The following is a 23,430-nucleotide window of genomic DNA, read 5'->3' as shown; positions in this document are numbered from 1 at the left end:
GTAATGTGCGTGTCACCAGTGAGTATTAATACACTTACATAATGTGCTTTATCCAATGACAGGGTGTTAGCATGTTACAGTAGCTAGCATCACCACAACTGAGTGAATACGTGTTACACTGTGTTTTAGTTAGGGTTACTGTTGCAGTGATAAACACATCTGAGAGGAGAAAATCTCAAGTGAGAAAATGTCTTAAGATCAGGCTATAGGCAGCCTATGTGGTATGCTGTCATTAGTGACTGATGTGAAGGGCCTACACCATTGTGGTTGGTGCCACCCCTGGGCTAGTGGTTCAGGTTGTATAAGAAAGCAGGCAGACTGAACAAGCCATGAGGAGCAAGCCAGTAAGCAGCACCCCTCCATGGCCTCTATATCAGGTTCCTGCCCTGACTGAGTTCCTGTCCTGCTTTCAATGAACTGCTACATGAAAAATGTGAATGAAATAAACCCATCCTCCCCAAACTGCTTTGAGTCGCTATGCTTATCACTGCAACAGTAAACCTAAGACACAACGTAATACATACTCACTTAGCTGTGGTGATGCCAGCTAGTGTAAGTAAATCTAACACCCCACCAGTTAGATAAAGCATAGTACATCCAATTACGTAAAGTGCACTAATATTCATTGGTGACTACAAGTACCTTACTGGACTATGAATTTTACTATTTTTTAGCCTACTTCTTTACTTATACTATTCACCTGAAGAACTGTCTAGATTGCCTCAACTGCTGTGACAAGTCCCATCCCAACCACCCTGATCATAACAGCAGATATAAAGTATCTGTCAGAAGGAAGATCATCCGCCTTCCCCTTGCCTGACCTTCCCTCTTGGGCTGAGCTGAGCTGCCCTGTTGTTGCAGCAGGACTGACCCTTCCCTTCCCTCCCTTCCCCTTCTCCTTCCCCTTCCCCTCCCTTCCCTTCCCCTCCCTGACACAAGTTAGAGTCATTGGGGAAGAGGGAACCTCAACTGAGAAAATGCCTCCCTAAGATCAGGCTATGGGCAACCCTGAAGAACATTTTCTTGGGAGAGAGGGCCCAGCCCATGATGGGTAGAGCCACCCCTGAGATGTTTAAGAAAGCAGGTTGAGCAAGTCAGTAAGCAGCACCACGGTCTCTCTGCATTAGCTCCTGCCTCCAGCTTCCAGCCCTGATTTCCTTCAACCAAGTACTAAGACACAGAAGTGTAAACCTTTACTCTCCAGTGCACAGACATACATGCGCGTGCGCACGTGCGCACGCACGCACGCGCACACACACACACACACACACACACACACACACACACAGAGAAAAGAGAGGAGCTAAAATGAGAAAAATAGCTGTCCATTTCCTTACATGTCTTAAGAGTCCTTCACTTACATTTAGTGCTTCCTGAACACCAAAAAATATCCTTTTTTAAAAAACTGGTGTTACAGTGTTATCTCTGGAAAATAAACATTTTTCTTTAACACAAAAAGTATTATCTAAAGGGGTTGGAGAGATGGTTCAGTGGTTAAAAGCACTTGCTGCTTTTCCAGAGGACCTGGATTCAGTTCTTAGCATCCACATGGGACAGTTCACAACTGTCCAGGGGGACCTAATGTCTTTGGCCTACTTGGGCAGAATATACCCCATAGACAGACAGGCAGGCAGGCAGGCAGGCAGGCAGGCAGACAGACAGACAGACAGACAGACACACACCCCTCTACAATTAAAAATAACGAAAATAAAAAATTGAAAAGTAGTCAGTATAAGAAATTAAAAAGCAAATAGGAACATCCAAACCTCCTTTTCCATCAACTACTTTCCATCTGTTAGTTACAGATAAAAAAAAAAAAAAAAAAAAAAAAAAAGTAGCAGTGATGAACACAGTTAACAGCAACCTAATTAGAAACTTGAAACTATGTCAACCTGCAATCTGCTATACCTCACTGCATCTCACTTAGACACTAACTATAGCTTAAAACCAAGAGAGACAGAGCACAGAATTCTTCTAATAAGTAAGACTTGGATGGCTTAGCAGTTAAGAACATGGCTTTCACAACAATCAGCAACTCCAGTCCCAGGGGATCTGACAGTTCTTCTAAACTCCTCAGGGTCCAGCACTCTGTGGCTCATTCAGGACTCAATGGCTCAAGAATTTAAAATCTTAGAACAGTACTGTGGAATAATTTAAGATGAATTCTAATCAAATTTTAAAAAGAACAAATACAAAGAATGATTAATTATTAGAGGTGCAGAGGCAAAAACACCCAGTGCTCTTACAGAGGGCCTGAGTTTAAGTCTCAGCACCCACATCGGGTAGCTCTCCTGGGGATGGAATATAATTCCCTTTTCTGGCCTTCACCTCCACACACATAAAAATTAAAGGATTGAAAGTATTTCTGTCATCTTGATTTGGTGACAGTTCATGATATACACATATGAATGACAAAATGTATGTCCTTACATGCAGTTTATTATTATGTTAATTATCCTTCAGTAAAGCTGTTTGAAAATAAAACTTAGTGAATTAAACTTGATACAAACTGAAAAAACCCACATATACTGTGCAGGCTAATATTATGTCAACTTGAAAGAAGGAAACCTCTTTTAAAACATGCCTCCCTCCATATGTTACTGCTGTAGGGCATTTTCTTAGTGATTGATGTGGGAGGGCCATTATGGATGGGGTCAGCCCCTGGGCTGGTGGTCCTGGGTTCTGTAAGAAAGCAGGCTGAGCAAGCCATGAAGAACAAACCAGTAGGCAGCTCCCCTCCATGGCCTCTGCATGCTCCTGCCTCGTGGTCGCTGCACTGCTTGAGTTCCTGCCCTGATTTCCTTCATGATGGACTACAATGTGGAAGTACAACCCAAATAAACCCCTTCTTCCCCGACTTTGCTTGTAGTCAGTGTTTCATCACAGCAACAGAAACCTTAGGCACAGAATATGTACCTATGTATCTTGTTAGGCAGTAAAGTCCGGACAAGGACAGAAGCCAGAGTTGACAAGGAGGAAGATGGTGCCATTGGTATGACTGGTATGAGGAGAATAAACGGTGCATACTCTGACTGAAAGGCCTTCCACAACCCACAGTCTTTCTAGAGACTTTCTGACTTACTCCATCTTCTGTGACTCATCATTCTTCAGCTTCATGCTCAGGTAATGAATGAATGTACTAAGATTCTACCTTTAAAACACAGACGCTCTCAGGAGATCATGAGAGCTATCATCTGCTATGGTGCTTTCTTTAAACCTTCCAGACTTTTACAGACCCCTACTGGTTCTGAGGTTGAGCCTTTCGTAAAAAATCTGAGGCCGTATGGTAGTTTTTGAGGCAGGGTCTCACTATATATATATACTCCTGGGCTGGCCTCACTATCTCAGCCTCTCAAACTTGGATGACAGGTGTCTGATACCAGGCTCTGCGATTTTGCTGGCTCAGTATCTGCTGTTTCCAGTGCTATAATTTGGTGGCATTGACTAGATCTGTATTTATGATGCAGATCATTTCTGGGGTGAATTTTAAATAATCAGATCTAGTTCAACTTCCACTGTTCACTATATATGGCTCTAAGTACTAATATCAAGGGTGATCCAATGCTACATGAGGAGACATAAGTAAGTCTACCATTCTCTAGCTATGTGATCTTGGACCACAGAGAACTCAGCAAAGAAACAATCATACTAGAATCACTATCTCTGAGCCAGTATAGTAAAAGTATTGTTCCTACAGTTCTTTGTTTAGCATTAATTGTATATGTATGTTTACCATGTGGGTGCCTACAGAACCCAGAAAAGGGTGTCGGATTCCCTGAAACTAGAGTTGTAGGCAGTTGTGAGCCATCACGTGGATCAAGCAAACTCTGGTCCTCTCCAAGAGTATTAAGTACTCTAACTGTTTTGCCATCTCTCAGCCCAATAGTTCTTTAATGGATATCTTTTTTAAAAATGTTATTTGCTATACAGTTGTACCATTCAATTTGTGCCTTATCCTTCTGTTCAATTACAATGCAAATAACAACATCAAATATGTTACATACAAAAGCCTGAAGGTCCACAATGTATATACCACAATTGATTTGTTTCAACTTTCAGATCTCTTGCATCTTTTATTGAAAATGCTTGGGGACCTAGTGTGGTGACACATGCCTTTAATCCCAATGTTTATGAGGTATAGTCCCTAAAAGTTCAAGACCAGTTTAGTCTACATAGTGACTTCCAGGTCAGTCAGGGCCACACAGTGAGACTGCGCCTCAAAAGAGTCAAAGAGAAAGCAAAGAAAAATGCTGATTTTGGTTGTAGACAGAACTCAGTTGCTAGTGGTTTGCCTTGCATCCATAAGGCCCTGGGTTCAAGTTGGAGCACTGACTAATAAGTGCTGATTTTACTTGATTTTTAAGTCTATGACCTTAGTTATATGAAAAATAATTACAGTCAAACAGCCATTCCGTTGTGCTTTCTGTTCTAGTGTATCAGTGTTTGTCTTCCTGTAGGGTAATCAGATATCTAAAGCAGTCACTAAATCCTATGCTGGCTTTTCATGTTAGGTCTCCTCATTAGAAACTGCCTTCTGCAACTTAAATCTTTTTGGAATACCCGAGCACTAAAAGCCCTGGCGTGCATTATGTGTACACACGAGCTTACAGAGCACCACTGCTTACAGTTGCACCGCTGGCCGATCCTATACATGTGTGGACTCTCTTCTCAGCACCTTCTTTTCCAGGATGTCCACTATCCTGTCTCTAGAACTCTAGTTTTATAGTTCACGCCAGTAATACTGTGTACTCTGTCCTAAACAGGATTATAAGGAACTCGTAGACAAAACCCCACCAACTTGTAATTTCGCCAAATAGCCATTTTTTTTATGAATAGAAACCACTCAAAGGTAATTTTAATCCTCCAGTGCTTTAAAATGTTTTAAATAAATATACTTTATTAAGGTCTTATTATATGAGGAATGGTTAACTTTAGGGAGTTGGAGGTCGAACTGTATACACTACGTTGACTTCTTAAACTGAAATGCCTTTATCATCTGTTGTCTTAATTAGGGTTACTATTGCTGCAACACCATGACCAAAAAGCAAGTTGGGGAGGAAACATTTCTGCATTGTAGTCCATCACTGAAAGAAGTCAGAGCAGAAACTCAGTCAGGAAATATAGAGGCAGGAGCTGATGCAGAAGCCATGAAGGGGTACTGATTACTGGCTTGTTCCTCATGGCTTACTCAGCCTGGTTTCCTATAGAACCCAGGACCATAGGCCGGGGATGGTCCCACCCACAATAAGCTAGGCCTTCCCCCATCAATCACCAATTAAGAAAATGCTATACAGGCTTGCCTCAATCTTATGGAGGCATTTTCTCTTTTGATGTTTCTCCTGATGACTGTACCTTGTGTCAAGTTGACATAAAACTAGCTGGTACATCTGTGTTGCCCAGTCTGGTCTTGAACTCCCAACCTCTTGAAGCTTGCATCTGAGTGTAGAGATGCCAAGTATGCACAACTAGGCCTAAGTATCTTTTTCCTTTTTTTTTTTAAATTTATTTACTTATTATATATAAGTACACTGTAGCTATCCTCAGACACACCAGAAGAGGGCATCAGATCTCATTACAGATGGTTGTGAGCACCATGTGGTTGCTGGGATTTGAACTCAGGACCTCTGGAAGAGCAATCAGTGCTCTTAACCACTGAGCCATCTCTCCAGCCTTCTTTTTCCTTTTAATAATAATGTTTTTATTCATATATAACTCATAACATGAAATTCAACCTTTTAAAGTTTAATAAAATATAAACTCAGTATTTTTCAGCACGTGTTACTTATTGTGTGTACATGTATGTATGGGGGAACAGATATGGCACAAAATGTATGTGAAGGTCAGAGGACACTGTGCAATAGGTTCTCTCAGGCATCCATCTGCACATGGGTGTCCTGACACCATACTTGCATGGGAAGTGTCTGCATCCACTGAGTCAATTCCCTGAACCCTGTTTTATGAGACAAGGTCTCTCTCTCACTGAAACTGTCTTTTTACACCTTAACTAGGCTGACTGGCCAGTGAGCTTTGGGACCTGACTGTCTCCACAACTTCATAACCCTGGCTTTTCACATGAATTCTGGGGGCCCAAACACAGGTGTTCATGCTTGTGCAGGCACATCTCCAGCTCTAGCCTGCTGTCTGTGGAATTCGTCTATGCGCTCCACATGCGCTGTTCCACTGCACAAGCTCACTACACTCTAGTCAATCACTCTGTGCTATTTCTGTGCATCTATGTATGCTTTCCCATCTTTAGACATACACAGGAATAAAGTCTTGAATCAACATTCTGACTAACACCTTGAAGAAATACTAAATACTTTTCCAAAGTGGGTAACAATCCTACCGACAAGTGATAAAGGTTCCAATCTGAGCATCTTCCTAAGGCTTATTACTCAACTGCAGCATCCTAGTGCACAACAGTACTCCTCACTGTTGTTTTGATTTACTAATTGGCAATAATGTTCATTAACTTTTACTGTGCTTATTGGCCACTTGCATATCTTCTTTGGAGAATGTCCTATTCAAATATGTCACTTTAAGTGACCAGTTCAATGTTGTGTTGTTGCACTGTAGTTTTTATGAAGTCCAGACACAAAGATGCCTCAGGAGATCAAAGCACTTGCCCACAAGTCTGATGACCTTAATTCAATCCCTAGTCCGCATAAAGTAGCCAGACAACAGACTTTCAAAAGTTGACCTTTGATCTCCCATACATATATGGGAGTATATTTCATATATTTGCTTACACACACACTTATATATACAGGGAAATAGGTAGGGTTGTAAATAAGATAAACAAACAATAATTGTTTTTAAATGTACATAGAAACTCAAGTTGTTACTTTTTTTTTTTTTAATTTTCTAAAAACAAAATTAAGTTTTGCTTTTCTGCAAGTATGAATAACACTGCCAGCTAACTGGGTGAGTCAGTGACAACCATATTTTTAAGGCCTAAGTTTCATCTTTATGACAAAAGAAAAAGGAACTTGGAATCATTAAATCCTTTTATTTTTTTAAACAATTCAAATAAAGATGAAGCCTACATTTTGGGTTTGGTTTACCAATCCTAACTACAGAAGTGAAATAAAATATAACTGCCATAACTAACAATATGGCAAAATAACACAGCAATACAAATGCTCCTCCAACTATAATAGTAACCTGGGCAAACCCACCATGCAGGATAATTGCTCAGTACAAGAGTACTGAGTGCAGCTAGCCCAGGGCAGCCACATATCATCAGCTTATGATTAACTTTAAAATCTGAAGTATCCATATTTTCAAATCATGTGAAAATAGAAAAGCTATAAGTTAGAAAAATGAAATATCCTAAGTCAAGGAACATCTTCTATATTTACTTTGGCTAAACCTCTCATTCCTGGAAAGGCCCTATGCTACACTCTCCAAAGCATCTTTTCTTTAAACATCATCTCTTTTAGAAGATTCTCTACATGTAGCCCAGCTTCTTAAAACTGTGGGTTGCAACAGTTCTTGTAGCTCAATTTTTCTTGGGTAACAAGAAATACAGCAATAATAAAAGACCTTTAAAGGTCCAACAATAAAAAAATAAACTAAAAACATTTTATTAAGTCCAAGGTGTTTCTAGGCTTGCTTCCTGAGTTTACTACAGGCTGTTCTGAAAACACACACATTTTGCACTGCACTCCATGAAATATTAAATAACTTTAAAATTAATTTGGCTTAGATTCTAGACATATAGCTTTGGATGTTATAAACTATAGAGTTTTATACCTGTCTTTAAAGAAACAAACTTTGGGGGAGCTGAAGAAAGCTAATGCTTGGTGGTTACACTTGTTGCTCTTATAGATGGCGCAGCACCCACATGGCATCACAACCATCTGTTACTCCAGTCCCAGAATCCAATGCCCTCTTCTCACCTCCACAGGCACCAGGCACACACACGGTACACAAACACGTATGCAGGCAAACATACACATGAAAACGTTTTGAATATAATATTAAATCCCAGCCAGATGTGGTGGCACACACCTTTATTAGCTCTAGCACTTGGGGACAGAGGCAGGCAAATTTCTGAGTTCAAGGCCAGCTTGGTCTACAGGACAGCCAGGACTACAAAAAGAAACCTTGTCTTGAAAAAAATTGAAAAACAAAACAAAAACAAAAACTGCTGTAGGAGGCCAATGAAACAGCTCTTCAAGTAAAGGAATGTACTGCAAAGCTTGACCCACAAGACAGGACAGGACTGGCTTCTGTAAGCTATTCTCTGACCTACATAGACACACTAAATAAATAAATAAATAAATGAATAAATGTAAATTTTTTTATTAAAAATTGCTGAAAGAACTGCTGGTTTGAGTTTCCTAAAAAGCTTGGGGTAGTAAAGAATTGCCAACAGTTTCTGAATAGCCCCCCCAGCTGAGGACCGAACCCAGGGCCTTGCGCTTGCGCTCTACCACTGAGCTAAATCCCCAACCCCTTCTGAATAGCTTTAAACATATATCTGCCGTTTTATGCTACTTACTGATGTGAAGTATCATTCTCAGCACTGATGATCTACCTCATTAATATGAAAAATTGCTTTGTCTTTAACATATGCTGTTTATTCCATGGATACCTGAGAACTAACTTAAAATAAATGTCTTTATGACTGTCAGCAAATATTTTACTTATATACCTACTTTATATATGCCTAGGACGGAAAAAGTTTACAAACCTGCTCCACAAATAACTTTGTCAAAGACAGAAAGTAGAGCCATCAGGTTCAGTAGCCTGTGAGCTCCCCTGCTGTGGGACACGCTCATTTGTCTAGTCCGTTCCACATGGACTTAAGGCCTTAAGGCCCAGACACAATTCCTCCTGGCTCTTCTGTTCCTTTTCTAGACTGCTTCATTCTGTCTTCAGTTTAGCCTGCAGTAAACCCTACCACTGTAAACAAACGAGAAGGAAAACAAGACTTCTCTACTGTAGCTATTCCTTTCCATTACTACCGAGCATTTACATCCAAGTCAAACCAAACTAGATCAGCTCCCTGGCAGCATGCAGCATCCAGCCCCCACCACTCTCCCAGTTTTCCACTCTTCACTGGCCCATGCCAGACAAACGACTTATACTTGCAATGCCCATCAGACATCTCCCGGGAACACTGCTCTTCATGTTGTTACTCTGAACTGAAGCTAATCTTCTACAGCTACATTTCCTATTCTTCAGCTCCATTTCCCGTGTCTTTAAAACAGTATATCCTAGGGTTCTTTCCTTTCCCAGCCCCTTCTTCATTATCGCTCAGCAACATTACCATCAACACTATCATCCTTTGAAAAAGTCACATCCATTCATTTACCATAGAGGTACTGGCAGTGGAGCTCAGGTCGTCAGGCTTGGCAACAAGGCCCTTCTCCTGCTAAGCCAGTGGTTCTTGACATTCCTCATGTTGCAACCCTTTAATACTGTTTCTTGTTGTGGTGACCCTTATCCATAAAATTATTGCACTGCTACTTCATAACCATAATTTTGCTCTGTTGTAAATCATGATGTAAATATCTGATATGCAGGTTGAGAGCCTCTGTGCCATGGCATTTCCCATGCATGCCCCTACATTATCATCTTCATCATTCTCTCATTGCTTTAACTCAAATTTCACTACTTAGCACAGAACCTGTAAACCAAATCTGGTAATCACCTGATTTCATAAGCACAGCTTTATCAGAACACAGCAACACATCCATTTACTTACCAACTTTCTACTGTTGTGCTCAAGGCAAGCTGAGTAGCCACAGCAGATGAAATATAGCTCTCCAAACTGTAAATTATTTGGGCTTCAAAGATTATGGCTTTTTACAGGAACAAGCCTGTCAACCTGTTCTACAATGTAAAATACACCAAATAAATAGTCCTAATAACTTTTCCTGCTTTTAAGTCCCAATGCTGATGCTATTTTAGACCATCTATGGAATCTCTAACCTGTTGTTTTGCTCTCAGCAACATGTCTCTATTGCAACTGAAGAACAGTTCTATATGCACAAATCACTCTACTTACCACCCAGAAAAAGAGGGTTTCCACAATTTAGCCCCTACCTATCCTATTCAATTTTCTAAACTCTCCTCATTAAGTAACAGTGTATATTTTTGTTCCCTAAATGCACTATGATGCCTCCTCTAGGCCCACCCAACACTTACCGGCACCTGAAACACCTGTATGTGTTATGAAGCCTTCATTGACTTGCCCAGGCCAGCTTATATGGTTGCTTTCCCTAAGGGCCCTCTGTGCTGAGAATGCAGTTCCACCGGTAATCTCATTCTTCAAGCAAGACCCCTGAGGCAGAGTGGGAGGGTTACTAGAGGGCAGGGCTGACAAGTTGGAATAAATGCTGGTCTTGCCCCTTCCTAGTTCCATGTTTTTAAGCAATTTACCTAACTGATTTCCTTATCCTGCAACAGAACACTTGTGACCATTAAGAGTATTCTTTTTTTTTTTTTGGTTCTTTTTTTCGGAGCTGGGGACCGAACCCAGGGCCTTGCGCTTCCTAGGCAAGCGCTCTACCACTGAGCTAAATCCCCAACCCCCATTAAGAGTATTCTTACAGACCGAGTGTTTTGCTCACTGTTAAGTGTTCCACAATTACTGGTAATCGTTATCTTTGATGTTTAATTCCTCAAACTCAGTTCAGAATTCAAAGTAGATTCCAGAACTCATTGTCTTTATACTTCAATCAAAATGACTTGTTAACGTTTGCCTAAAATAAACACTCAGTCCTATCTCCTAGGAAGTCCTTCCATTCCAAGACAATTAATCACCTAAGAATTATGTTACAAACATCACAGTTAACTTGAGAAGGAAAAAAAGGAAGGAATGGGGGCAAGAAAATCTAAAAAAATATAAAGCAATCTGCAGAACTAAGATACTCGTCTATTAAAACACAGGGATCAAAACAGCTCCCAGAGGTAGATGGCAGGAAGTAATAGACAGTTCTTTAACAAGACCTTCAAGGGAGGTCCCACTCAAAATGCCTAGGGCCAGCCAGGAAGCTAACTAAGTAGGTAAAAGTACTTGCCACCAAACCTGGCAACCTAAGATAAACCCCAGGAGCCTATGGTGAAAAGAGAACAGACCCCTGCAACGATCTTCCCCGTGCCTCTTTGCTGATCAGCAGTGTGTTCTAGATCAGGAATACACGATGCATTTGTACTGCAGTATTTGCAACATAGGATATGCAAACGAATGCACAAAAACCACACTACCCCCATATAAATAGTTTTTCAATTTTCTAAAATAAGATATAAACACCAGGAACAGAACTTAATTGGTATAATTTGTGTTGGCCAGAAAAAAAGGTGAGGTACTTTAAGTAGAGACAAAAGCATTCAGATTGAAAAATCCCACCGGGGTTGGGGATTTAGCTCAGTGGTAGAGAGCTTGCCTAGCAATCGAAAGGCCCTGGGTTCGGTCCCCAGCTCCGAAAAAAAAAAGAAAAAGAGAAAAATCGCACCAAGAAAGCTGGTTATGGTGGTAAACACCTGCAATCCCAGCATGTGGGAGGTACCTGCAAGAGGACCAGAATTCAAGCTCAGCCAAAGCTACCTAAGACCTCCTTCTCAAAACACAAAACAAAACAAAAAGAAACCTACCAAGAGACAGCCAATGACAGGAAAGTAGCTTCCAAAGGCCAAAGCAAAGCATTGTTACCAAAAACAAATAATAAATGTGATGCCACTGCTTCAACTCTTCACAAATGCTGGGCCTTCAAGTCTGTCCTCCTAGAGATGTTTCAAGTACAACCTTCCTATTACCTACTCCATTTCCTTAGATATGGTCAAGCATTGCCTCTGTCTATACTCTAGCAGCAAACTGCATACAAGTATTAGAGAAGTTAGTACACAACACTGAATACTAAGCCTAGGGAAGAATCTCCCCCTAAAACTCCCTTCATCTGTGTGTGTTCTTCTTTTCTAACTTAATCCTATATGTAAGAGTGTTATGCTTGCATGTATATCTGAGTACCTCACGTGTGCAGCACCTGCAGAGAACAGAAGAGGGCACAGATTCCCCAGAAATGAAGTTAAAAATGGGTGCAGAAATTGCACCCAGGTCCTCTGGAGCTAGTGTTCCTTACCATTGGCCATCTCTCCAGTCTCTCATATTTATAAATTTTATGATGAAACTCTGCTTGGAACACAGGAAAACATTAAGTGTTATTAAGTCTGTTTTCTAATCACTAGGGTCTGTGAGTCAAATAAGAAAGGAAGAGAAGGCTACTACAGAAAACATACTGACGAATCAGAAAGAGCAGCAGATTCAGCCCCACAAAAGGGATGAACAAAAACTCCACAAGTATAAGAATAAAAAAGCAAGTTTTAGGGGTTGGGGATTTAGCTCAGTGGTAGAGTGCTTGCCTAGCAAGCGCAAGGCCCTGGGTTGGGGTCCCCAGCTCGAAAAAAAAAAAAAAAAAAAAAAAAAAAAAAAAAAAGCAAGTTTAACTTAAAAAAAAAAAAAAAAACTGAAGGCATTACCTATAAAAAGGATATGTATAATGGATATTAAGAACCAATAAAACAAAATCTTATCATAAGAGGGCAGACAACAGTGTAAGACATTTTAGAACACAGCACTCTAAAACTGGTAGATAAGGAATTGTATAACCAGAAAGCCTGACAGCTCAGTCACTCCCTTTCTCTCCCTCCTCTACTCTGACAGTTCTGCAGAGGTCAGTCCCTGTTACAACCTGCTAAGCTGTAGCTGAAACCTGTCCAGCATCAGTCTGTCTGACCAAGACTCCCTAGATCAGGGGAAAATATTTCCATTTTCCTAAATCATTCTTTCAGAAGAATTAATTCCATATCATAATCGACATGACAAGGGTATGGCATATCCATAGAAAGGAGGGTTACAGCTGCCTAACTACTACTATGTCCTCCCTTCCCTTGGTGATGGAAGAGCAGGCCTGGAAGGAATGCTACAGTCAAACTTTGTACTAGCAAAATAAAGCCAATGTAGGAATGCTGCAAGCACCCCGGACAATACCGCTGACTCTGAAGCCTGGCTTACTAGAATATACTTTGTAACTCCTTTACTTGATAGCAAAAGTTCCTGTGTGTCATAACTCTCTAAAATAACTAAAATTCATCTCAGCAAATACAGTAACTTTCATATCTGTGACCCTGCGATCAAATAATATCATTATCAGCATGTATTCTAAGATACATAGCATCAATTAAAATTTTTGATAAAGGAGTTGGGGATTTAGCTCAGTGGTAGAGCGCTTGCCTACAAGGCCCTGGGTTCGGTCCCCAGCTCCGAAAAAAAGAAAAGAAAAAAAAATTTTTTTTGATAAAAAAAATGCCAAACTGTGAATGCAGGTCAACACCTGTAATCCTACACTTAGGAAATAAGGGCGGGAGGCTAGAAGTTCAAGGCAAGGCTTAGCTACAGAGGGAGTTTGAAGGCTAGTGTGATTTATTTAAGTCTTGTCAGAAGCAAATTGAATCTGACCTGTAAGTTTAACTCCCAGTTTACAGAAAAGTCCGAGGACGGTGCAGACTATAAGGAACAAACTAAACCTCACCATGAGAAAAGACAAGACTGTGCCAGGACCTTCTATTAGGCTCAGCCATATGAAACTGCTGATTCTTGGTTGTTCTAAACCACAAAAATGATAATTTCCCATGGTGCAATGTAATGAAAAATCACTGACCTGGTTTTTTTCTCCTAACAAATTAATGGTATTTTAAATGGTGGGAAATATAAGGATGTGAACACCTGTAATACTAGCATTACCAGGAGGCAGGAGAAAGTTCTAGGATAGCCTGGGCTATACAGCAAAGCTTTGTCTCAAAAACAAACGAACAAACAACAACAAAACAGTAAGGCTGAGGGTGTGGCTCAGTTGGTAGAGTACTTGCCCAGCCCTGAGATTGATCCCCAGCACTGGACAGTGGTGCATACAATATCAAGAGTTCAAGGTCATCCCTGGCTATACAACAAGTTCAAAGCCAACCTGGGTAAATACATGAGGACCAGTAAAACAAACAAAAACAAAACAAAAAAAAAAGGCCAAAATAAGTAGATAAATAAAATGATGGGCAGGCAACAGCCAAACTGTAGGAAATAACCCAAGTATTCACTGACAGAATGAATAGACCAGTGGTTCTCAACTTCCTAATGCTGCAACCTTTAATACAGTTCCTCGTGTCGTGGTGACCTCCAACCAGAAAACTATTCGTTGCTACTTCACAACTGCAATTTTGCTACTATTATGAACCCTAATGAAAATATCTGTATTTTCTGATGGTCTTGGGCCACCCCTGTGAAGGTGACATTCAACACTCACGCCAAAGGCTGAGAACCACTGGAATAGACCAAATGCAGTATATACATACTGTAGAATATTAAAGGAAGGAAAATTTAACACATGCTACAATAAAGATGAACCTTGAAGACATTGTGCAAAGTGAATATAAGCCAGTATCCAAGGCCTGTGTGCTTAATTACTCTCCTAACACTTTACCTGTCATAATGTAGATTCTATTTTCAAAGTAAAAGGGAAAGACAGTACAGGAGTAATAGTCTCAGTTCAAAAACGTATTGTGCCCTTTTCTTTGTTGGCCATCTAAAGGAAAGATGGTCACTAGCAGCTCTAGAGTCACCTGTGGGAGTTCCACCAGGGTTCTCACTCTTGCTGTCTCCTCAAACCACCAGGGCCTGATTGGGAGATACAGGCTGAACATGTATGTGCCAGCAGTGGCTGGTTCCATCAGCACACAAAGGACAAACTATCTTAGTTTGTACTAAGTGATCATTCTTGAAGGGATTATTCAAGACCAGTAGAAGATCATGCTAGTCTTTGTACATGAACATGTGTGTGTATGTGTACACATATACATTTAACTAATTTTATGCATGTGGGTGTTTTTCTTGCAAATATGTCTGTGTACCAAGTGCATACCTAGTGCCTAAGGCAGCCAGAAGAGGGTGCTTGATCTCCTAAAACTGGAGATATAGACTGTTGTATCCTGCCATGTGGGTGCTTAGAATAGAAACTTGTTCTGCAAGTGCATTAAGTGCTCTTACCTTGCTCTTAACAACTGAGCAGTCTCAATAGTCCTGCAAAGTACAAGTGTGTGTGTGTGTGTGTGTGTGTGTGTGTGTGTGTGTGTGTGTGTGTGTGTGGGGTCCTAAGGAGTGTATGTGTGTGTGTACATACTCCAACACACTTTGGGAAAACGACAGTACCGGTGTGGGTGTATCAAAGACTGTTTAGTGCTTGCTTTGTTTCAACCATATTGCGTGATAGACATTGAAGATTAGAGTCGGTGCCCTCAAGTACCTTACAACACATTTGGGAGAACAGACAAAACACAATTCATTACATTACCACTACTACTACAATAAGATTCCCTCAGGAACAAAGAGAAGTACAGTATTTAAGAGAAAGGAATTAGCCAGCCAGTCAACAGGAGACAGAAAAGATATAGCAAGATAGCCCTGAGACTAGAAACAGCCCTGGGAAAGAGGAGAGGAGGGCAGGACTCCAGATTATGTATAAGCATAGAAGATGTTCAGTGTTGGAGAGCTTAACTGGGGTAGGAAAGGGAGGGGTAGTGAGGAGAAAAAAGATCCCAGTGAACTACAGGGCACCACTGAGGGAAATTTTTATACTGCCAGGTGACAGGTCATAAGGTCTTAAGTGCAGGGGGCAAAGTTAGAATAGGTAGGCAAGGTTAGAACCTAGACAGCACAGAGACTGAAGCCACACTGACTGGCATCTTGACTGAAGGTGAAGGTGAGGAAGGAATCCAGAAGACTCTCAGGTTTCAGATTTAGGCACAGCTAGCGCAATGAGAACACAAAGGCAGAGCATGGCGTTAGCACTCACTGAGCAGAAGCTGCTAAGGTGTGTCTGTAATCTTCCAGCAGATGACTAAAATAGATCTCACTCCTGCTCTTGCGGTCCCCCTCCCCACCTCAGAGGAGTGATGGTTAAAGCTAATCAACTGCTGGTGTGAACTAGAAGAGTTGTTCCTAGAGGAGGACTTACAGGCAGAATCCTAACACATACCTACACTCAATGAATAGGAGTGGCGCTGGCAAAGGCAAAACGAAGCCAGGAAAAGGGACACACACTCCCGACCTCCTCCCTGTCAGCAAACTCAGGAAAATTAGTACCTGACATATGACAGAGATTCCTGAAAAATGGCACATTCTGCAGGGTTAGTAACAAAAAGGTATCAAGAAGGCTGGAGCAATAAGCACCTTTGAGACACTGAATGTGGTTAAATGGAGCCAAAAAGGAGAATGGTGAATCCCAAACTCTTTGTGTTCAATCGCTATTATTTAGAGAAACTAAGTATCGACATGCTAATAAAAATAAACATTAATTCTCTATTTTAATCTTTCCTCTAGTTCACATTTAAGTATGAGTTTATTCACCTTACAAAAGTGCATTTACAGCAAACAGACTGGGTTTGGCCCAAAAGAAATTATTATCTTCTAAGAGTCTAGAAAGCCAGTTCCCTGATAAGAGCACTGTTTTTGCAAAAGATGAGACTTCAGTGTCCAGCACCCATGTGAGATAGTTCACAACTACTATAACTCTTAACTCCAGAGTATCCAATGCCCTCTTATGGATTCTGAGGGCATCTGCATGTAAACACACACACAAAATCTTTTTAAATTTTTAAATCTTTTTTAAAAACTTGTACTTTAAAAAGATCTTACAATATTTTATCTTTCATCCCTAAAGGCATAATTTTAAAAAGTATATTATCTAGTCTCTTTTCTCAAAATATATGAAATTTTACCAACCAATTACTAACTGACCAGTGACACTGTCTATACCTACTAGGTATCTTGACAGAGCCCATATTTAAAACCATATACATCTACACTGTTAAACAGCATTACCCTCTATCCCAAACAAGTGAAAAGGAATTCACTTAGGAAAGCGCTAGAGAATATCAAGTGATAATGCAAAACACAGGCACTCAGCAAAAACCTTATGGGGGTCTTCTGAAGGTCTGCTTCATTAGAATGACAATGTGGAAGAATCATAATCTTATTGATTATGGAGCTATATGAAGGAGTCTGAGGGAAGAGTTTATCAGAATGAGCCCAACTCAAAGGACAGCCAGTGGTATACAAGAGGACTGTGTGTAGGAAATCATCGAGAACCTCTTACCAATACAGTAGAATGTCCAGAGAGGAAGAAACAATCTTGAAAATGCTAATTGATTGCAAATGAAAATGTGTTTTATTCTTGGTTCTAAATCTAAAGGATAAAGGTTCCACGATTTATTAAACCAAGAATTCAGGTGGTTTTGTTTTGTTTTTTATAAAATAAACTCTACTAATAAGAATAAAACATTTCAAGAATGAAAAAAGGCAAATAAATTCAATGGTAAGTTGTATAAAATGTGTATGATGTTTTAAAGCAAAATAGGAATTGCATGATGTAGCCACCATTTCTTCACTACTTTCCTGGCATGCTTTCCTTCGGGCAGGCTTCACTCATGCCAAAGCCATCATTCCCCTCAGTGGAGGAGAGCAGAATGAGCAAGAGAGATGTCTCTCTGGTTTGGAGCCACAGTTTCTGACAGAAGCCCAGGTTCAGTCTCTCACCACGTTGAGGGGTACTGAAGAGTTGTAGGCCTCAGCTGTCCTCCACAGCCGATGGGAAATGCAATGGTGCCTACCTTCACAGGATGGCTGTGGCCAAGTAAGTACCCATACACAGTACTTACCGTCATAAACACTCACTGAGTATGAAGGTTTCTTATCTTAGTTCTACTGCTGTGAGGAAACACCATGACCAAACTAATTTAGAAGGAAGCTTTTAACTGGGGACTTGCTTACAGTTTCAGGGCTAGACCATGATCATCATGGCCCAGAGTGCAGAGGTAGAAAGGCAGGCAGGCAGGCAGGTCAGGATAATAGGTGAGAGCTCACATCTAATTCACAAACTGCAGGCAGAAAAAAAAAATGCAACTAGGCCTTATGCAGGCTTTTAAACCTCAAAGCCACCCCTAGTGACACAACGATACATCTCCAGCAATGCCACACCTCCAAATCCTTTAACAGTTCCACCAACTGGGAAGTAACTACTGAAATACACAAGTCTATGGGGGTCATTCTCATTCAAACCACCAGTTTCTTACCATGTTATTATTAATTATTGACAAAAATGCCATGTCCAGGTAATCCAAATAGCTTAGTGGGTAAAGACATTTGCCACCAGGTCTGGCAACCTAAGTGTGACCCCTACGTAAGAAAGGAAACAGCCCCTGCAAGCTGTCCTCCGACTTCCACAGGTGTGCTGTACCACAAGCACAAAAACAGATGAATAAACGAAAAGTTAGCTCGGTGGCGGCGGCATACACCTTTGGTCCCAGCAGATCTATGGGAGTGAGGCCAGCCTGGTCTACACATAGAGTGACTTCCAGGACAGCCAAGGCAACACAGAAAAACCACCTCAAAACACAAACAAATAAAAGTCATATTTTTGAGGCTTGTGCACACCCATGTATGTGCATAAAGCAAGACAAGGTTACCTTGGGTTCCAACTACTTGAATGTCTGTTTTAGAATCATTCACTAAGCAGAATATTTCTGTTTTACACCCCTTTCTATATCTAAAGAGAAAAAAAAATTCTTTTTTAAAAAGCTTTAGGACCAATGCCTTACATGAAAAAAATAGCTAATACTGAGATACAAACTCAGTCCCATTTCATCTTCACTTGTCTTTCTAGGTTGGCTATAAAAATCTGATTCCCTTACCCAAGCTTCAAACGATATCGATGATAATTTAGCTCCTCCCTTTCTACCTGTGCATGCAGGCTTACTTTATGTTCTGTGAACTTTACACAAAAAAGACAAGGAAGGAAAGGAAGACTAAGAGAAAGAGTATAAGATGGAAAGGGTCATCAAGTCCTGATTTCAAGTTATACCGTTATACCGTCCAGTCTTAATTCTTGGGAAATCCCTCCTTATAGACCACACTTCTTGTAACACCGCTCCACCAGCTCTCGATTGCTGCCTTTACCTGTTTCCATCATTCAGGACACAGCTCACTCTTAGCTCTGAATAAATTTCTTAGATCTCCCTACTAAGCAAAACCATCCAAGGGATGCTTCGCCACAGGCATTTATAGTCTCAGACCAGCAGAGGCCATCTAGACGTCTCAGACCCACCCCATCATGTAATCATGCCTCTTTTGCACCTATGACTTTAGTCAGTAATTTATCATCCGCCCATCTCTGAAGACCCACCGCTTCATTCTGTACTCCAAAGTCCTCTTACGAAGCCATTCTTATAGAATGTCTCTAAGAAGCTTTCTCTCTGCAACCCTTTCTACCCACAGCTCTCAAAGAATGCTGCCTTATTTTCCTTGTACCAGATAGATGACTGCATAATTTAAAAATGTTTTATCTTCTGTCTACACTATTTGTAAAGAAAGAAACAATAGCAAACACCCTAATAATCACAACTACTTAATTATAGTGCTAACTCATAGTATGACTCAAATGCAGCACAGCTTTTAATGGGAAAAATAAATTTAATATGGCTGGCATCTCCTCTTAGTTCTGTTTAAAACCACAATAAAGACCAGACCCCAGATTACCCTTCCACTACATTTCTAGCATCCACCCACTCCCCAGAACCCCTTAGCAAAGCAGTCCCATTGCAGTTCTAGGAACTTCGAAATTAGTAGTCTTCAAATCACAAAAGCCTATCCCCTTCTTCGACCCTGCCCTTCCCCTTCCCCAGTTATCACCTTTTCATTTCATTCATTTGCTTATTTTTTGAGGTAGGGTGCCCGGTGCTTCAGGATGACCTTGAACTCCTAACTTGCTGCTATCCCAACATGTGCTGAGATTACTGAGGGCGCACCAAGCTTTTCTTTGACTCTTCAGGATCAGTTCATTCCCATTTATCTGTCAGAGATCAATCAGACATCATCTTTGTTTGCACTACAGTCACCCAATAAGTCACTTAGCAAATGAATGCTCAGATGTTACCAGCACATTACAGAAACATGGCAATTCTGTATCAAAGAATTCTTTTTCTCTAGTAAAGGACTGTACCACATCTAAGTGGTGAGGATTAAATGCTCTTGGTATAGCACACCAATGTATAGTTCTTTGTGTCTGCCACAAAGAACTACCATTTGAATGCCTATTTCATGTCCTAGTTATACTGACATAGGCTTGGACATGAAATGTTGTAAACAAAACCCGACAAAATGGCTTGGCAACTGTCCTTTTCATGTATCCACAAGCCACTTGTCACCTTCTAGTAAGCAGCAAGTATCTGCTGTGGATCTATTACATGCAGAAGTCCTCACTAGTTATCATTAAACAAACAGGACACAGAACTCAAACAAATCATGACAAAAACTTACACCAACATCCAGAAAAGGAAAGAATGTACAAGCAATAGAGTATCCACATAAACTATTCAGGTTTTGCTTACAATAATAAGAGACAACCTCAAGAAAAATTACTTGTGGGACAAAGTGTGGTGACCCACACCTGTAATCCCAGCACGTGGGAGACTGAGGCAGGATTATTCTGTCTGCTTAACCAGCCTGCCCTGTAGTTAAAGCCTTGTCTCAAAAACAAAACAAATGAAAAGCAAGAGAGACCACACACACGCCACACACACACTCACACACACACACACACACACACACACACACACACACACACTCTTACCAAAAAACAGACTGATGGATGTTCCATTTGCTAGGTTTCACTTTTGTTTGGAATTCTCATAAAGAAACTTAAATGTGATCAGGGCAGAGATAGAAAACCTATAGTCTCATTCAAATGGGAATTCCACAGATATTCCCCCAGGTTCTTTCCAGTTCATAATTAATTTTGTAGCTCTGAAAAATGGCCCAGGTTCATCTGCTTCTCAACCAAACCAAACCCTGTATTTACTAACTAGCCTCTTACCAAAGACTACTAGACTATACAAATCATATTACCTACTATTAGAATAGAGAAGAGGATATGGGCTCAAAACTATTTCCCCCATCAAATCCAGAGGTTGGGTCCCAGTGAAGTTTGTGCTATTACACTTCATTGGTTTTAGTAGGAGCAGAGAGACCTCTAGCGCTACCTCAATAAGCAGAGTTTGCAAATAGTAGCTGCTAATGTCACCTTAATGAGACAATGGCAACATGCTGAGTAGCAGCAAACTGAGTGACCACAATGAATGTTTACAGTTTTGCAACCACTTGGAAAATCTACTAGCTTGGTGGCATGTGGTATACACAAGGACGTAGGAATCTATGTATCCAATTTATTTCTGCAAAACAGGTCAAAGAAATTATTTTCCTATTATTCACACTTCACTCCAAAACGTGCTTTAAAAAAAAAAAAAAATCCCAAGATCAGAGGTCTGCACAACCTCCTTCCCAAAGCTTCAACACAATAGACGGTAAACTATTGTCCACCTTTAGCTGGCTCCAAATGCCAGCAGTCACAGGGGTATGAGCTGCAACAGCTCGGGAAGACTGGTCCAAAGGACAGCACTGGAATATAAGAAAATGGTCTTGGCGCATCCTACCCTCCCCCATCCACCACCCTCAAACAAGTCAGTTACCCGGCTGGTCCCCACCCCCCTCTGAGGGCTGCCACCGCCCGCCTGGGCCCGGCTCGCACAAGGTAAGCGCGGGGACCCAGGCTCCATGTGCGGCAGCGCGGGAGGCTGCACCGGCTGCGGACACGAGCGGCGGCCCGGCCCCGGCGGTGCGGTCGGCACGCGGGGCGGCAGCATCCCGGTCCGTCCTCCCGCGCGGCCCGCGGACCCCGCCTCGGCTCCACATCCCTTCCCCTCCGACGCCAGGCCGCGCCCGCGCAGCGGGGCCGAGCGCTCAGCGGTCCCAGGTGCTGCGCTAGCCGCTCAGAGGGCGGCTGCTGCCCGGGCCGCGGCGCCCCGAGGCGGCGGCCAACTCCGACTGACCGCCAGCCGGCGAGAGCCAGCGGCCGCGGGCCCCCGCCCCTCCCCGCCCTGCCCAGCCAGCCGCGGAGCACACTCGCCTCCACATCGCGGCCCTTGTTCTTGAAGCTCTTAATGCGGTGGTTCTCCAAGCCGGGGTTCTCGGCCATGGCTGCGCGCGGCTCCGGAGGCGGCTGCTCCTGCGGCGGCGGCGGCGGCGGCGAGTCGAGCGGGAGGGGACGGAGGGGGAGGAGCGCGCGCTCCGTGACGCTTGGAGCGCGAGGTGGCCGCGGCGCGGGGGCGGCGCTGAGGAAAGGCGCGCGCCGGAGAAGGCCGGGGCGCTGGCCTGCCGGCTGTCGCGTTGACCCTACCCTCACCCCTTCGCCGGGCCTCCCCACAGCAGCTAGTCATGTGCTAGAAATGGAGCCCGACCTAGCAGCTTTTACCGCCACCCCTGAAGCGGGGCGGAGGGCGCAAACTACAATTCCCAGATTGCCAGGCGCGGGTCTGAGCCACGGTGTGAGAGGACGAGAAGCATGCCGGGAGGGCTGTGCGCGCGCTTTCGGCTAGGCGCTCTCTGAGCGCGGGCTCGAAGCCCCACCTCTGGGCGGGCTGGTGGGCGGGGAAACTCTGGAGATGGCACCTTGCAGCCTATCGGGAGAGAGAGGCGGAGCTCCGGGGGCGCACCTTGCTTTCTACAGCTTGGAAAATTAGAAAAAGAACGGCCACGCGTGCTTTGCGCTTTTGGCTTCTTTAGGGTCTCCTCAAATAGCAGCCACCCTCAAACCCTGTTCTCTGCTTTGCTTCGGTTTTATAAATAGCACGCTTGTTTCCACTCCACAAATACATGTGAGTGTGATGTGTGTGTTTATGATTGCTTCCTGCACCCGCTATTAAACTCAATGAGAAAAGAGACATTGTTGGTCTCAAAAATCTGTCAGATCAAAACAGTACCTAGTAAATTCTGATTTAAAAAAAATAAAGTGTTCTAGCATCCCCTGATTTCTCCAAGCATCCTTGTGCAACCTTCACTTTGGCAGCCCTACCTTTCTATGACCTGATGCTTTAGTCTACCTTACACAATGTAGCCTTCAGGACCTAAGTCTGCAGACTCCAGATTGTCAACTCCCTTTAGCTTCCTGTTGGAACAATAACAGTTTTTTTGTTGGTTTTGGTTGGTTAGTTGGTTGGTTTTGTTTTTGTTTTTACAGCAAGATAACCTTATTAGATTATATATGAGTATTACATTTCAGAATTGTCTTAATTAGGGTTTCTGTTGCTGTAAAGAGACACCATAATCATGGCAACTCTTCTAAAGGAAAATATTTCATTGGGGCTGGCTTACAGTTCAGAGGTTGAGTCCATTGTCATCATGGCAGGAAGAGTATGGTGGTATGCCCGCAGACACGGTGCAGGAGAAGGAGCTGAGAGCTCCATATCTCAATCTGCAGGCAGCAGAAGGCCACTGTGTCCACAAGGGACCTAACTTGAGCATAGGAGACCCAATGTCCACCT

At 42.3% G+C, this 23,430-nt stretch overlaps 1 protein-coding gene across 2 annotated transcripts in view; it reads right to left on the bottom strand.

Annotated features, from left to right (window-relative positions):
• Kpna3 (karyopherin subunit alpha 3) overlaps positions 1 to 22,155 on the bottom strand; it is a 68,711-nt gene extending 46,556 nt beyond the window's left edge. Inside the window, exon 1 of one of the 2 annotated variants that reach the window (XM_032918325.1) lies at positions 22,017 to 22,155. In XM_032918325.1, coding sequence (XP_032774216.1) covers positions 22,017 to 22,085 — 69 coding nt within the window. In that variant the 5' untranslated portion in view covers positions 22,086 to 22,155. Of the gene's footprint in view, positions 1 to 21,430; positions 21,554 to 22,016 lie in introns of those variants that run through there. The other variant, XM_032918324.1, reaches the window with a different exon arrangement.
• Positions 22,156 to 23,430: the final 1,275 nt, after the last annotated feature.

Source organism: Rattus rattus, chromosome 12 (assembly GCF_011064425.1).
Source record: "Rattus rattus isolate New Zealand chromosome 12, Rrattus_CSIRO_v1, whole genome shotgun sequence".
NCBI classification, from domain to species: domain Eukaryota; kingdom Metazoa; phylum Chordata; class Mammalia; order Rodentia; family Muridae; genus Rattus; species Rattus rattus.
This window is presented reverse-complemented; position numbering and strand designations above follow the sequence as displayed.